At 34.4% G+C, this 16,028-nt stretch overlaps 3 protein-coding genes across 4 annotated transcripts; 1 reads left to right on the top strand and 2 right to left on the bottom strand.

The window, feature by feature from the left end:
• Window positions 1–1,433: 1,433 nt before the first annotated feature.
• On the top strand, window positions 1,434–2,372 carry LOC139871385 (F-box/kelch-repeat protein At3g06240-like). The gene has a single exon (XM_071859101.1). It carries the CDS (start codon window positions 1,434–1,436, stop codon window positions 2,370–2,372), a length of 939 nt encoding a protein of 312 aa, XP_071715202.1.
• A 180-nt stretch (window positions 2,373–2,552) lies between these two features.
• LOC139872333 (translation initiation factor IF3-2, chloroplastic-like) lies at window positions 2,553–5,655 on the bottom strand. Its single transcript, XM_071860184.1, has 10 exons — window positions 5,306–5,655; window positions 5,091–5,130; window positions 4,934–4,993; window positions 4,013–4,065; window positions 3,850–3,905; window positions 3,663–3,696; window positions 3,514–3,586; window positions 3,330–3,422; window positions 2,988–3,141; window positions 2,553–2,790 (listed from the first exon to the last, which is right to left on the bottom strand). The coding sequence occupies exons 1-9, from the start codon at window positions 5,545–5,547 to the stop codon at window positions 3,004–3,006; spliced, it is 789 nt and encodes a 262-aa protein (XP_071716285.1). The 5' UTR covers window positions 5,548–5,655; the 3' UTR covers window positions 2,553–2,790; window positions 2,988–3,003.
• A 446-nt stretch (window positions 5,656–6,101) lies between these two features.
• On the bottom strand, window positions 6,102–13,634 carry LOC139871715 (autophagy-related protein 11-like). 2 transcript variants are annotated; one of them, XM_071859448.1, is made up of 6 exons: window positions 13,551–13,634; window positions 11,805–12,898; window positions 8,590–10,048; window positions 7,641–7,858; window positions 7,345–7,558; window positions 6,102–6,686 (listed from the first exon to the last, which is right to left on the bottom strand). In XM_071859448.1, the coding sequence occupies exons 2-6, from the start codon at window positions 12,746–12,748 to the stop codon at window positions 6,339–6,341; spliced, it is 3,183 nt and encodes a 1,060-aa protein (XP_071715549.1). In that variant the 5' UTR covers window positions 12,749–12,898; window positions 13,551–13,634; the 3' UTR covers window positions 6,102–6,338. The 2 variants fall into 2 exon arrangements, with proteins under 2 accessions (XP_071715549.1, XP_071715548.1); XM_071859447.1 differs by lacking the exon at window positions 13,551–13,634 and adding an exon at window positions 13,083–13,289.
• Between the last annotated feature and the right edge of the window lie 2,394 nt (window positions 13,635–16,028).

Genomic DNA, 16,028 nt, shown 5'->3' with positions numbered 1-16,028 from the left:
TATGCCTGCCCCGAAGGAGATTTCAATCTCATTAATAACAATAACAAACTTTAATAATAAGAATATAACTACAATGTGGTATTGTAGTATTGTTTAATATTTATATATAGTCATTTTGATTTAGACTTCATTATAATGTCATTAATTAGTTAATAATTAAAATTAAATTAAATTAATGCTCCAAATCAAAAGATGAATAGTAACCCCTATATACTAAAAGTGATGGGAAACATCGTCGTTTCAGTTATATCGGATTGTCGTTTTGAGTTTGCGTTCACATTATAAACGGTCCCTCAACTTCGATCATATTTACACAACGACCCCTCAAGTTTACACTTTTTCAGAGGTAAAAAGTGTAACTATATAATTTAATTAAAATAAAATAAAATAATTTCACCCGAATTTATAGCGGGCCCTATCTTCTCGCTCGATGCGAGTTAAATTTTTCAGAGACCACCGTTCAACTCGAAAAAATCTTATGAACCCAACGGGACTAACTATACGCGAACGGACACTTCTCAAAAAAACGCTAAACACAACGACAACACGTATCTTCCCGCTCGCCACGAGTTAAATTTTTTCGACGGCAGCATCAGACTCGAAATAATTTTATGAACAAAACGAAACTAACCACGTCTAAAACGGATACTTTTTAAAAAACGCTAAACACAACGACAACCCGTATCTTTCTGTTCGTCGGGAGTTAAATTTTTCCGACAGCACCTTACACTCGAAAAATTTATCGAACAAAACAAAACTAACTATGTTTGAAACGGATACTTTTTATAAAACGCTTAACACAACGACATCTAAAACCGCGCTTAACACATGAGTTGTGTTCCCCTCTGTAAATACACAACGTTACGTTAAATATGAATACGTAGGTCGAAAGCCCCGCCGCAACGCGTGGGCCTGTCCGGACTAGTTATGACTGAAATTAGAATCCTTCCGGAAATAAACAAACTTTTTTCCTAACCTTTATTTGAGAAAATATTCATACGAATATTAATTTAATTAAAATATTCTCGGGCTAGGCCCACAAAACTAGAATCTACATAAGGCATCAACGGCCTAAAAAACCCCAGCGGTTACAGTTATCGATCTTCTTCATCTTCATAAGATTATATATTTGTATATCCTATAAGTTTGCTCTAGATTTGGCAGTATCTTTCTGTAACTCTTTTTCTCTTTGTGAATTATTATGCAAGATTCAATCGATAAGCATAGCACAATGTCTAGTTATGTATGTGATGATTTGATGTTTAACATCTTCAAAAGACTACCAGTCAAGTCCCTCCTCCGATTTCGTTCGCTCTCGAAATCATGGTGTTCTCTTATTGCTAGCCAAGATTTCATCCGCATGCACACTATCGAATCTCACAAACTTCCTCATAAACTCCTCACAAGACATAATTTTCAACAACGATCAAGATATGTATTCATTACATTCGTGGTTGCCTTTATATCCAGGACATGGTTACTTAGGCATAACAGGAGTCGAGTTTGGTGATATCAAATCCAAAATTGTTGGTTCGTGTAACGGAATCCTATGTATGGTTGAATTTGTTGACAGTTATTGGAGCATTACTCTATGGAACTTTTTGATTCGGCACAAATTAACCATTCCTCGTGATCCTAGACTAAAAGTCTCGGTTACAAGTTGTCTGGTGACCTTCGGGTTTGGTTACGACCCGATCACTTATGATTACAAGATTGTGTGTATACCATACTTGGAATTCACAAAAAAACACAACTCATTTATTTACTCGACGAAAAAGGGCTCTTGGAGCGTGATTACTTCCCCTGTTATTCCGTTTAACTGTGTCGAGTCTCGGGCATGTTATTTCAATGGCACATTGCATTGGTTGGTATGTGTTTATGTAAAGGAATCATCAACCATACATTATACTCATTATATAGTGACGTTTAACATGCGTACTCATGTTTTCGACAAGATTTTATTGCCGGATTCTAGTTCAAAAGCCAAACAAATAACAATCTACAATGGCGCTCTGGCTTTTGTTTCTGAAACTAGTGATGATACTAGTATCTGGGTGATGAGCGAGTATAACAATGTTGCATCTTGGTCTTTGATATATAGATTGAAACCGGAACAGTCTAAAACAGTCAAATATCTGCAACCTATGGCCAATGGTGATATAGTCTTCAACTTGAAAAAAGGGAAGTATCGAGTTTATCATCACAAGACAGGCATGTTTTCAGATGTTTTCAAGTTTGGAAGGCGTTATGGGCTTGATATGAATACGTACGTGGAAAGCCTCGAATTGCTAGACACAGGGAGTCCTTGTGGGAGAACCATGTTTGTTTTGGATGGAAAAGAACATGATTTCGACATTAATATTGATAATTAAGTATACCGGGTGGTTATGAGTTTTCTCCAGAACAGGTGTACTCTGGATATAAATATGATCGGGTGGTTCAAAATACTTTCTACATTAATTATTTTGATACTTCTTAGTTTGAATTTTTTGAATGTCTGATAGATGAGGAAAGAATGGATGATATTAAAGATTTAACGAATTGTCACTGTTTTGGTCATATTTTCTTTATATGGACTTTAATTTAGTTGATTCAAAAGCTAAAACGTTCGCAACTGAAAGGCTATAAATTTCAATATTAATGGTGACATGATGTTTACTAAATTGTGTACCGAAAACAATATTTGTGTCCTCCGACAGAGGTAAGGGATGACTTTCTCTACCATAGGCCCAAGGGTCTTGAGTGGAGAAACGACTTCCTGTAATCGGAATGATTGTTTACATCTCATACCTACATTTGTGAAATTAAGCATTGTTGTTGTAAACATATAGAAGCATACACGAATTATACCAGGGATACTACTATTGCTACCCAGACAAAAAATGATTGTTTTCGTGTCTAAAAAAAACTATACATAATTTTGAAAAATCTATTAAATTTATAAGGAATTAAAGTTGAAGGATAACAGCTTACTGTCTTTGTCCTACCTCGAATCATATATGCTCATACACTAGCCGATACTTGGGTCTCAGTTGACTTTTCTTTCTTCTTGGGTGGTTCCTTTTGTGTAACAGCTTTGTTTGGGACCAACACCAATGTCATGTTCCTGTCTCTAAAGTTCTTACTCTCCTCAACGGCTAGCTGCACTCACCATTCACCCGCCATCAGTTGCGATAAACCACTTTAGTTGATTTCACAAAAGTAGTGACGTGCTCTGTTCTATTTCATTTTTTTTATACTTAACCTGACTAACTAAGTTCACATATACTGGAAGTACATAATATTTTAACGTAGGGTTTTTAATAATAAAGATCAAGCATAAGATGTACCTCCCCTACGTCATCACGGAAACGTCTGATTAGCTCAATAGCATTGTTTTTGAACTCGTTCTCACGTCCCTTTAAGCTTACTATTAATTTAACCTGTATGTATAAATCACCAAAAATGATCATGATAAAAAAAGTATCACGTGACAAGTATACGAGTTACTGTTTTAGGGAAATTTTTACGCACCTTGTCACCGTCTTTTAGAAACTTCTGAGCAGCTTTCAAACGCACAGTATAATCATGCACATCAATGTTGTAACTGCCAGAAAAAATAAAGATTAAAATGATATAATCAGTCCGTAATGATTCTTAAAATGGCAACTGAAGTTTCTTACCCCATTTTAAGCTCCTTTTGATCCACACGATGAGCTACCATCACGGTACATATTTGAGTCAGTATTTTTATTCTTAGGTTGGATGTTAAATAGGTATAAAATTTAAGCCTAATATCTATTTATTTATTCAATATGAAAAAAGAAGATGTAAATAAAGGTAGACAAAGTAAGAAGAGCAGGTATTCACCGGAACTTTTCTTCTGCTGATCTCTTTTCTTCTTTTGTTGCTCGTATTTGTATTTTCTGTACAAGTTGCGGAGCTTAGGATCGATACCAATATAAAAATATACAAAAAAAGACAAAAAAACAGTAATCTAAATACACCAAATCATTCATAGAAAATAACTAACTTGTAATCCATCAACTTGACAACAGGAGGATCGGCCTCCGGAGACAATATAACCTACAAAATATAATGTACTTGTTAGAAAGAGAGAGAGAGAGAGAGAGAGAGAGAGAGAGAGAGAGAGAGAGAGAGAGAGAGAGAGAGAGAGAGAGAGAGAGAGAGAGAGAATGGCTGAAATATAGTTTAATAACAGATCAACCACACAAATTCCTTCCATAAAGGGATTACTATGGCAACTTCAGTTGAATCGTATTATATTGGCGCTTTAAGTCTGATATACAACATTACAACCCGACGACTACTCAGTAAAAGGCTTATAAAATGAAAGTTAAAATAGTTGACATATGATTGAAAATACATCAAAGTAACACTTTTTGCTGCCACTTTTAAAGTCTACATCTGGAAGAAAACTGCACCCCAATATTTTGCATATAATTAAGGACAAACGGTGTAAAAAGGGTGAAGAGGCCAAAGATTATGCAATTAGGTCGAGCAAGCTTCGCATAAAAGCATATCAAATTTAGCAAAATATCATCAATAACGTTTCCTAAACGTATCCGTCAATAATTTTTCAAGAATTCGAATGGAAAGTTAAACTATTTGGATGACAATTGTATGTCCTTTAAGTAACAACTATGTTATCAAGACTAAATAAATGCACCTTATTATTAGAACATGGCATATGCATTCTACTAAACGCCACATGGACTAAACTTATAGGCATTACCAATAACAATTAACAAGTAATATTTAAGCTGAAATGCAGAGTATAAAAGAGAACTGGCAATAAAACTTTGTGATCAAGATGCGCGAATTGAAACCGAGCATAAACAAGTGTATACAATCAACGATCAAATGGGCTAACTATAATAATTATAAGCAAACTAATCGTAGATATTCGCATACGGTTTACACATATACGTACCAAGTCAAGTTCAGCATCTTCAGCCATTTGAATAGCAGCACTTTTAGATACTACACCAACCTGCCAATACATAAACAATTCAATCATTCCCAACATATACCAAAAAAAAAATATATATATATATCAAATTAAAAATATATCAAATATATATTTATACCATATTTTGTTCCTCATCAATAAGCCTCACTGTACTTGACCTATTTAAAACAAAATAAACTTCATACTTCCATAGAATTAGGTATTTTTTGCAATTTGAAAACTAAAAATTTAACAAAATTGTTAATTTTATTCTAAGTAAGCATGAAATACTAATAATAACAATAATTTTAATATTTAATTACAATAATAATAATAATAATAAAATAATAATACCGAATACTTGAAATATCAAGAGCAGGGTCATCATCGGAAGGTTTTTTAGATCTTCTATTATCTCCTTGCCTGGAATAACTTCCACCACCTCCACCGCCACCGTACCGGCAGGTGATGCGGCGGTTGACGGAGGAATTACGGAGGTCAAAACGGAGATGGAAGAGTTTTGACTCGGAATTATAACGTGAAATTGGCTGTTTGAAGGGTGGGATTGAGCAGCTGGTAGTAGTAACCCCAGCCATCCAGTTGTAATTAATTTGAAGTTTCTGTATGATTCAGAGGTTTAACGGATACCTGTAATGGCAAAATCTGTCATCTTATCTCACTCTGTTTGACATGGTGATTTAATTACAACATTAGCCCCTCTATTTTATTACTTTTGGATTTTGTTATTTTTTACCCTTTATTACCGAGTAAATTACTTAAAGGTACAAACTTCGAACCAGTAAAAGTTTGAAAATAGGATTTCCATTTTTCCATCTGTTCTATAACGGGTGTTCAATAGGTTCGGTTTTAGTTTCCTCGGTTTATTTAGTTCGATAATTCAGTTTTAAAAGATTTGATGGCAAAGCGAATTCAATTCTAAAACTGAAAGTGAATTCAATTTCAAAACCGAAACTGAACAAAAAACCCTAATTTAAACGTTTATGTAGCTACCGCGATGTTCTTGGGTTGTCTTTGACCGTCGACAAGCTTGAAGCTGACCAAAACACACATTATTCACCTTTGTACCAAAAATAAAAATAAAAAATAAATAAATAAAATAATTTTCTTAGAATCAGCAGGTTCCCAGTTTCCATTAATAGATAACGGTTTTATGAAACAATAATATACAGGATTCTTTTACATGATCAAGGGAAAGTTAATATATACACCTAAGTAGATAGATTATGATCATCATCATCAACTGTACATGAAGTGGAATAAAATTTAATGAAATAAATTTTTAACTTTTCAATAAAAATGTCAACTATATACACTTGTCCCAGCTAACTTTTTCATTTCTTCCATCATATCTTACCATATTTTAGGATCAGGAAGCTGCAGTGGGTGAATGAATGGTTGTATCCAGTAACATGGCTACAGTCACCACAAAATACTCGCACCCAACGGATAGACCATACGGGTTCATACCAGCCGTGTCTCGTTCGGTTCGAACCGGAGACGATTTCACGGTTTGTCTTTCGATATGCACAATTTGGCCCACGATGTAGGTGGGACGGTGTGGAAGGTGGTCAGCAAATAAGGAAACCGACTCTGAAGAAAGATAGTAATGTGTGCAGTTTCGGTTGATGGCCTCGTAGTGTCCAGCTACGTTAAGTACAAATGCAGCTATCTCATGAAGCTCCAAACGACCGAATGATATCTTCTCCTTGTTCACCTGCTCGATAAAATAAGGTCAACAGGTCAAACTCCATTGATCTTCATATTAAGAATATAGTTGTTTAATAAGTGTTCTCGATGATATGATATAATTTAAAAATGATATTACATTAAATTCAAGTGCTTATAAAATAGTATTTAAACGGAGTGGTTCAGGAATGTTTCAGCACTGAATGCTTAACCGTTCAGCACCATATGTCATTCAAAGGTCAAAAACAAATGTTGAAATGGGCTGAATGGTTCAAATAAGAGGTAATAAAAACGCACCATATGAGTGCGTTCGTAAAATTAGAATAATTAACCGCTGAATGATTCATAATCTGAATTACGATAAGATGTCTGATAATCATTGAGAATCAACAATAAGAATGAGGTAAAATTACCTTATTAACGTTTTAAATTAGAAAAAAAATCAATATATTTGTTTGATAAGTATTCAGGATATCATTTAATGAGGATATAATAGAAAATTTAGTTGCTTACTAGTAAAGAGAGTGTTTCAAATCTGAATGGTTCAGCAAACTGATTGCTAAACCATTCAACATGACATTCATCGGTCAGAAACAAATGCGCTGAATGTTGAACCATTCAATTAAAGGGGTAAACAAACACATCCTAAGACAATCTTTTAATTGTTTCTAGTTGAAGTTATAAACCTGTTTTTCGGATTGAAGCTTGGTGTACAAAGTGTTGACCAATTCTTTCTTTTCTTCCAACTCCTCCGTAAGATGCTCATGTGATGTCTCCGCCTTTGTGTACCTATCGATTAGCTCAGCTCGTTGTCTCGTCAGAACACCAACCTTTTCCGCAAGTACACGAACACATTCGCGGAACTCGGTAGTGCCATCATCCCCATTCTCATTTGCAGAACTAAAATTAACATGATACATTATCCAACAAAATTAAAAAAATTTAAGTAATTAGCATATTACATGGAGTTTTGAGAACTTACTTGGCAAGAGATTGCGCTAAAGCACGCAGAGACTCGGCAAAACTAGTAACACCAGCTGAAGAAACGCATGTTTTTAGCCTTTCGAAAAGGCTACGGACTTTGACAGCAGAGGCCCGTAATGCGGTATATTCAGATGTTCGACGATCGGCTGCACAAAGATGAGTTTGAGCCTCTTCTCTTGCTTCATGTAGACAGTTTTCTAAGTTAACACAGTTCATCTGCGCAACAAAAACATGAATATATCTTCAAAACTCTTATCGAGAACTAAGGTCGTGTTTGATTTGGACTTAATGAGCTTAAAAAATGGAACTTAATATGGAGAGTAATAAAGCGGTGTTTGTTTTTTAACCTAGTAAATAAGACGTGTCTTAAGAAAAAAAATTCAAATAAGTGTGAATTTACATTTCGGTAATAACCTTTTATACTTCATTATTAACGGCCTTTATGACAACCCTACATAGGTTAATTTGGTAACTTCAATCATTCAAGTACATAAAACAAACAAAAATTATTAATCAATCATTTAATCATTTATTCCTCACACATATCTTATATAAATTCATATATAGATTCACACAACATGACTAAATGAGAAGAAAAAAGGGCCCTAAGTTGTAAAATAAAGCTCTTAGCCAAACTAATAAAGTCGGTGGTGACCATTTCACTCCGTTCACCTCTAAACGGGCTGAATTGATATTTTAACAATAGAACGAGTCAAATAGTTTTAGCTAACGGGAAACTGTTAAAAGGGGTTGAAAGTTTTCATAGTGTATCCATAAACACAAAGACCTCCTAAAGCTATGTATAACGAGAATCAAACGATATATTACTAAAATTTTGTAGTTATATAAGTTTTGATTTTGATAATTACGATTCTGCACGTCAAAAAGTTCAAAAAATGCGTGTATAGTGTTTATTCAGAGAGTGAGATACTTCTAGAAGATTATACCTGAGATTCATCTAGAAGATTCCGACTAATTTCCAGTTCAACGCCCAACCTGGTAACCTCCTCCATTGCAGCTTGGAGCTTAGTTTCCGTTTCATTTAACCGATTTGATTTTTCAGCAACCAAGTTCTGCAACTCCACCACAAGATCACCGCTACCTTTGACCTGTTCATCGCAAGTCAAACTTTTCGTCGGTGGCGGCATATAATCATCAGTTGAACTTGTGGCTAACACCATCCCGACATCCGCCACCATCGTCTCCTTGTCGTCTTTTTCATCTCGGTTCGGCTCAATCATCGAAGAATCGTTACCTCCCGATTTCAAAAGTAACGAACTTGATGCATACGAAGCCTCATCCATAGGCTCAGACGATGCGCACCGAGTTGACTCATCTTTGTTGAGTTTGTGTTCTAATGAGTACTGATCGGACAGCCTATTTTCGAGCTCTTTTATTCGTTTCTCATACGATTCACATTGCATATCTTTGACTTTCAACATATTTAGCAAGTGTCTCCCGTGTTCATCTTTCAAACGTAATGCTTCAGCCGTTTTTTCAGCAGAATTTTTAAGCATATTTCCTACTTCACTATCTTCAAAGTCGAATTCGGGTGAAAACGAACAAAGCAGAGCTATTGTAGACGCAAGTTCGGCTTTTAATTTCGCGTTTTCGACTTCGAGTTTACTTGTTCCCGCAATCTCAACTAGTTCAGAACCCTCGACAAAATCAGGGGCAAAACGGTCAAAATTTTCGGTACCAATTTCACAACTTTCGTCATTATCTTGAGACATCGAAGACGAACTTTTTTTAAAAGAAAGACCAACTAAATGCTCAGGGGCAAAACGGTCCAAATCCGATACATCAATATCGAGTAAATTTGTATCAAACGGGGCCACATTGACATCACACGTGCTAGGTGTATCATATAACCCCATCGATGCTAAAACGTCTCTAGGTATAAACGAACTGTTGACTTTTAAAAAGTCTTCTCGTCTTCTTATTTCGGTTTCTCGTTTACTCGCAAAATTTTCGGCTAAATGTCCGGCCATTCCCATATAAAGTTTCATCGACGCTTTTCTTCGAACGATCTCCGCAAGACACGCTCGATACGCGGGCCCGATTCCACGAACAACTTTCAAATGGTCAAACTGATCGTTTTGGCGTTTTAGTGCCTCGGTGAAAACGGAAAACTTGTACCTTACTTCTTTGATGGTGTATTGGATGTATGCAATCTTTTGCATGTACTTGTGAACGTAATTGTTCATTTCTGATTTTTTGTTTTTGCAAAAAACGAGGAGGTTGGAAACAGCGCGTTCACAAGCTTGCATTTTAGGGAGATAACTTTTGTCGTGCCCCTCGTACATGGGGCCTAATGCTGAAACAGCATCGTGTGGACGGAGGGAGCTGGAGAGTTGACTAGTCAAACAATCGTCCACGAGTTTCTTCACCAAGCCAACATCTTTACTGCATTCATATACATTTCAAGTTAATTACAAAAAAAAACGTATTAATACGAAGCTCAGTACGAACTTTCAATTTATTACCATAAGAATTTTATTGGATCGAGGCATGTTCTTTTTAATAACTCTTACTACTAATCAAATGGCATATGGTGTGTATGGATGAACTAGCTGGTAGCTGGAGCGAGCTTGTAGCTGAAGCTAAAAACTAGAGCTTATTTTTTAAGCTAGAAGCTGGAGCTTATATTTTTTGTAAATGTTTGGCATAAACTAGTTGGAGCTTATGTATGTAAAATGACATATAAGGACAAAAAGTTAAATCATTTATGATGATTTAATGGGTAATAATGTAATCCCATTCTTCATAAGCTCCTAGCTTAATTTTATAAGCTACTACTTCAAGTAGCTTATTTTTCTAGAACATCTATTTTTCATAAGCTCTTACAAATTTGTATTCCAAACAAACATATATGCCGGAGCTTATGAAAAAGATAAAGCTTAAGCTCCCATGAGCTCCAGCTCCTACAAACTTGTATGGCAAACACACCTTTAAATGCCTTTTTATAATGACAGACTAAAATGAACCACATTAATAAGTAGTAACGTTCATGATCGGGAATGGTCATTATTATTTTCGGCGGGTGAAAAATGTTAAAAAATTTAAATACAGGGGCAAAATGTCGGCTTTCGAGTATGCCATAAATACACTAAACGTCGAACTTTAACACGTAAAAAATTTGGGCCGTCGAGGGTTTCAGACCCCGTTGACCCTTCATAGGGTCGCCGGGTCATTTTTAATTTCAAAGTTCTCCATTATAATAAACTAATCAACAAAAAATTTTGATTTTTAATATGAACCCAAACGCCTATGGGAATCGGGCCACCTATGCGAACGGGTCATTTTTAATTTCCATTATAATGAAATTCTTGTACTATGAACCCAAACGCCCGACACGAGTCCTAGTATCATGTTTAATTTCCATTATAAAAAAAATTCTTGTAATATGAACCCAAACGCCTGACACGAGTCCTAGTCGTGTGCTACGGTCGGTTTTTCGGCTTTGATTAAAGTCCTTGTTTCCTTTTGAAGGCTCATCCTTGGCATAAGCTCTAGTTTATCTCTCTTACCTAGTGAAGCCCCTAAAAAGGAGTAACGACTAGGAGGAGACATAAGGTTGTATTTCGAATCACAAATCGACAGGGGTTAATTAGTGGTCAGGGGAAAGAGAACTACAAGTCTACATTGCAATGAAAGAACCACCCCTTCCTATTTGTTTGTCCCACCAAATGGATACAAGGAATAACCGAACCACGTCTATTTGTTTAAACCGGTTGATTGAATGTATGAGGTCAACCAGTTCATCTAGCTTGTTTGTTGGCTCTTGACATCTAGCTTTTTTAATGTGGGTCACGCCCGCCACGCGGGCTTCTCATAAATAAATCAAAAAATATTTTTCTATTCACAGTGTTGGAAATGCCTGAATAAGTCGGCTATGCTTTTACTTCCCCGGCCTCATAAAAATGAGATGGCTTAATACAAGGGAAGTAATTGGAATGACTAACAGATAGAAAAGTTAATTTGTTTTTTGTTTAAGTCATTATACTAAAAGCAACACCTAATCATCCGAATGTTTTGAAATATTTAGTTTCAGAATACAAACCAAACACCCCCAAAATACATATAGTTGCAACAAAAAAATTGGCCTAAACAATTACGAATTCAGGAGAAATTCAAAAAACTAGTTCCAAGAGTAACGAACCTCAAAGCTTGCATTATACTTTTCTGCTCGATAACATGATGTTCATGCTCCTTAACACTTCTTTCCAAATCTCTACTGATGATCGAAGCTTTACTAGAAAACAATTGCTCGGTGCTTCGCTTTAATTCCCCAAATTCGTCCTTAAAGTCGTTAACTTTACTTTCAAATTGCCTGTGCGAATTACTACAATCATCCACCATTTTTTTCAAATTATCTTCTTTTACAAAATCCAATAAACACTTGCGATCAGCAGTCTGTAACAACGGTACAAGTTTGATGGACTTTAGTCTCTCTAAATCCCGCCCGAAATTCAATAACAGATTTGAATGTGTCCTTTGCTGCTGGGAATAACACTTGACGAAATCCATGTAGTTCTGATTAATCATCTTATAGAAATGGTCCAAATTACCCCTGGCTATCTCCAATGCCTTTTCTTGCACCCTTTGCTCTCTTGCAAGTTTTTCACATGTGTCAAATTTCATAAGGGTACGTCGGTAAATTGCGTCCCCGAGCTGGTAGTGGTACCGAAATTGTCGCTCGTATGACGGTAACGCCTTTAAAGCGGGGTCCGATGCTTCATCTAATGGATGCGGGTCATGGGTCGAAGTGGGCCGTGGAGGGTCCGGATAAATATTTTCGGAAAACTCGAATTCTTCAGATCCAGGTGGGGCCGAATTACTTCGCATTTGAGATTTATTGAACACGAAAACCTCTCGATCGTCGGATGGGAGTTTATATGCAGAGAGCGGATTTTGAGGTTCTAATTTCAAATCCAAATACAAAAGAAGCTGATCGTTTAACCGAATTCCTGAAAGTGATTCTAAATATTGTTGAACTGATTCAACAAGGGTATCTTCATCACAATCAATCACGAACGAATGCCCGTTTTCGGCTATATGAACTAAAAGCTTTCCAATTTGTATCACATTTTCACTTGAACTCATCTTTTCAAACACTAAAAATCCGAATCAACCCAAAATAGATTGAAAATTTCCCAAATTTTCACAGAGATAGAAATGGAAACAAGGAAAAAGACCAATTTACCCTCCACCGATTTGATCGATCCAGCTACCTTTTTAGCATATCATATAAACCTGTAAATAAAAATCACTTCAAATCTCAATAAAACCCTAATTTAATCAAGACCCCCTACCAGAATCAATTAAAGTAATATGATTTAACAAACTAAGAAAAAACCCAAAAATTCAATATCAACGGAACCCTAATTGGTTATCAAACCACGACTTTTAAAAATTAATCAAGATTCAGAAGACCCACCAAGATTTTGTCGGTAAAACCTTAAATTTATCCAAATCAAGACTGAAATCTTCTTACTTGGTTAGATTTTTAGCCAAATTCAAGATCACCCAGAAAGGAAAACGAAGTATACTTGTATACATATATATTGTATAAACATATATATACACACTAAATTTCGATAATTGGGTTTTTATATGGAAACTATAATGGCGTAAAAGCAAAAGGGGAAAAACAAGAATTTATGGAATTAGAATTACTTAAGAACTTTGGCTACGAAAGAACAAGGTTATCACGAGAGACAGTCATGTAATTTAATATTCAATATTATATATTAAAAATATAATCATCAATCAATCATCAAATATAAAGATTCAATGAAAAGATAGATATAATAACAAATGTGAGTTTTTGATTAGTATTAGTATTATTATTATTACTTAAATAATTAAGAATTAATTATAAATAGTGTATGGGTGGCAGATAAACCTTATGTGAGATGAGTAAACGACAAGGCACATCACAATTCACAAATCACAAGACGATGAAAATCTTCCTTCTTTTTATACTTGTTCTGTTTCTTGCTCCACAATTTCAGTATTTGGAATAACAGATTATTTTAATTTAATGATTTTGATCAATTTTTAATGGGTGTTTTTTTTACTGTGTTATATTCCGCCTTCTGGTATTTATATTGGGACTTTGGAATTGGATGATGACGAAGACCATTTAGATGTGTTTGGCGCGTAGCTTATTGGAGCTTATGAAAGTTTATTGGAGCTTGAGCTTATTATTTTAATAAGCTCCAAGTCATAAGCTTCGTTTGGTAGACCAAAAAAATAGAGCTTATGAAAATCATAAGCTCTGAAAAAATAAGCTATTTGTAGTAGCTTATGAAAAAAAGTAGAGCTTATGAACTAAAAAATAAGCTCCAGCTAGTTTACCAAACATTTATAAAAAATAATAAGCTCCAGCTATCAGCTTCAAAAATAAGCTCCAGCTCAAGCTCCTGCCCATAAGCTCCAGCTACTTTCGTCCAAACACACCCTTAGAGTTGCACCAAAATTTTGTTTATAGTCTTCAAATTTTTTAAGGATTGTAAATAATTTTTTAATTTTAATTTCGTGTTTCCTGTTTTCTTGCAAATCTTTTCGACCAGTCGGATTTATATATTATAATAGATTTTGAACACGTGCGTTGCACGACTACTCAAAATATGTTTTAAATAAATCACTTATTTTAATTTTATGAAGCTTGTCTATATTTTCAAACAATATTTGTGGTTGCGTTTAAGGGGACATGTTGACCCAATAGCTAAAATGTGGTTAATTTGAGCCATACTCTATTTTCAATAGGTCATAGCGTTACTATTTGAAAGTTCAGATAAAATGGTAATGGGTTTATTAGTCGATCGGATCAAAAGGGTCAAATTTACCCATTTTGTTATTGATTTATTGAAATATTTTAAATACGTGTCTTTCAAATAATATGTTACATCAATTTTGACTACCACAAATAACACGAAAGAATTAATACGACTAAAATGAAATGGACAAAGAAGTGTTGGAACTAAGTTCATAATTTAGAGGTTAGAGAAGTGCATTCGGTCTAGCTCTCGGAATTAGTTATAGCTTCCACCAAGTTCATACTTTAGATGTTAGAGAATGAACATACATATATTTTATGATGCAGATTTATAAACTACTATTTTTCAACCTTCTCTCCAACAAAATCAACTTTGTATCAATTTTCTTCTTTGACGTTATATATCCACAAACAAATTATGTACTCCCTACGTCCCAATTCTTTTCATTTTAATTGCACAAATTAACAAATTTTTAATTAATGGTTGTTCTTAGAAACAAAACCGTCCATATGTCACCGTTTTCAATGTGCTCCGACGATCGCTGAAAGCTCTTAAAAATGACGCATTTCTAGTATGTTAGTATGTTTCGTTGACACAACGGGACTATAAAATACATATATATTTCATATTGCGTGTAGTTGCAACAACAAAAAATTGCTCGAGTTCTATCAGATTTAAGAAATCAGTTAAATCTAATTATGTAATTGTATAATTTTACTAATTCAGAGTAATACGTTACCATTCCCTCAAAATTAGTATTAAAAATTGTTCGGTAGTTTTTCTTATGATTTTATATGAACAAATGTGTGTATGAAAATACTATAATAATAGGACATGTGTGTATGAATAAATGTTTGTAGTCTTTCTGATGATCGTAGTATATATATGAGTAGGAATTACATTGTGTAAAATTGAGTTTAGTGCATTTTTAAATTAAATGGGTATATATGGTAGTTTTAGTTTTAGATTGGGTATATATGATATTATATGATTTACTTGGGTAAATATGTGATTGTAAAGGTTGATAAGGGTATATATGATAAAAACTTATGAATAATTGTGACATGTGAAAATTACATTTGGCTTAATATGCAATATTTAAGGAGCTAATAACATGTAACCTAATCAAATCTATCTTTTATAAAAATATAAATAAATATATATATTATATAAGAAAAAACTACAACGTAATTTTTACTAAAAATTTACAAAAGAACCTTCACAAAATGACACGATAGAAGAGCAAAATCAATCAAATTACTTCATTTTTCCTCTTATTTAGTTCTCTTACTTATATTATTGATCCACCTAATTTTATATATTTAATTTATTGAAATTGATTTGAGTATATACTCTATATAAAAAAAAATATATTAACACCCAAAATGGAAGTTGTGATATAGTCCATAAGTTGGTGGTCTGCCTCTTTTAGAAGATGTATTAACACACAATTTCATCTCTGCCATAAAGTTTGTCCAAAAAAAATAACACCCACAATGTCTGTCGTTATTGGGCATGTTTTGGTTTAATTGGAGACGTCTTTCGCCAGAAGGAAACGAGCAAATGCACACGTGGATAACAAACTCCTGAAATTGGGGACT

The sequence above is a fragment of the Rutidosis leptorrhynchoides genome, chromosome 10, assembly GCF_046630445.1.
Source record: "Rutidosis leptorrhynchoides isolate AG116_Rl617_1_P2 chromosome 10, CSIRO_AGI_Rlap_v1, whole genome shotgun sequence".
NCBI classification, from domain to species: domain Eukaryota; kingdom Viridiplantae; phylum Streptophyta; class Magnoliopsida; order Asterales; family Asteraceae; genus Rutidosis; species Rutidosis leptorrhynchoides.
This window is presented reverse-complemented; position numbering and strand designations above follow the sequence as displayed.

Excerpts from the sequence above, each read along its gene's own strand:
- LOC139872333 (XM_071860184.1), bottom strand. The coding sequence starts at position 5,547 with ATGGCTGGGGTTACTACTACCAGCTGCTCAATCCCACCCTTCAAACAG. Across the intron at positions 5,131-5,305 it reads CTTGATATTTCAAGTATTCG|GTCAAGTACAGTGAGGCTTA; the intron begins GTATTATTATTT and ends TGTTTTAAATAG. Across the intron at positions 4,066-4,933 it reads AAGATGCTGAACTTGACTTG|GTTATATTGTCTCCGGAGGC; the intron begins GTACGTATATGT and ends TATATTTTGTAG.
- LOC139871715 (XM_071859448.1), bottom strand. The coding sequence starts at position 12,748 with ATGAGTTCAAGTGAAAATGTGATACAAATTGGAAAGCTTTTAGTTCAT. Across the intron at positions 10,049-11,804 it reads AGTATAATGCAAGCTTTGAG|TAAAGATGTTGGCTTGGTGA; the intron begins GTTCGTTACTCT and ends ATATGAATGCAG. Across the intron at positions 7,559-7,640 it reads TTAGCGCAATCTCTTGCCAA|TTCTGCAAATGAGAATGGGG; the intron begins GTAAGTTCTCAA and ends TGTTAATTTTAG.
- LOC139871385 (XM_071859101.1), top strand. The coding sequence starts at position 1,434 with ATGTATTCATTACATTCGTGGTTGCCTTTATATCCAGGACATGGTTAC.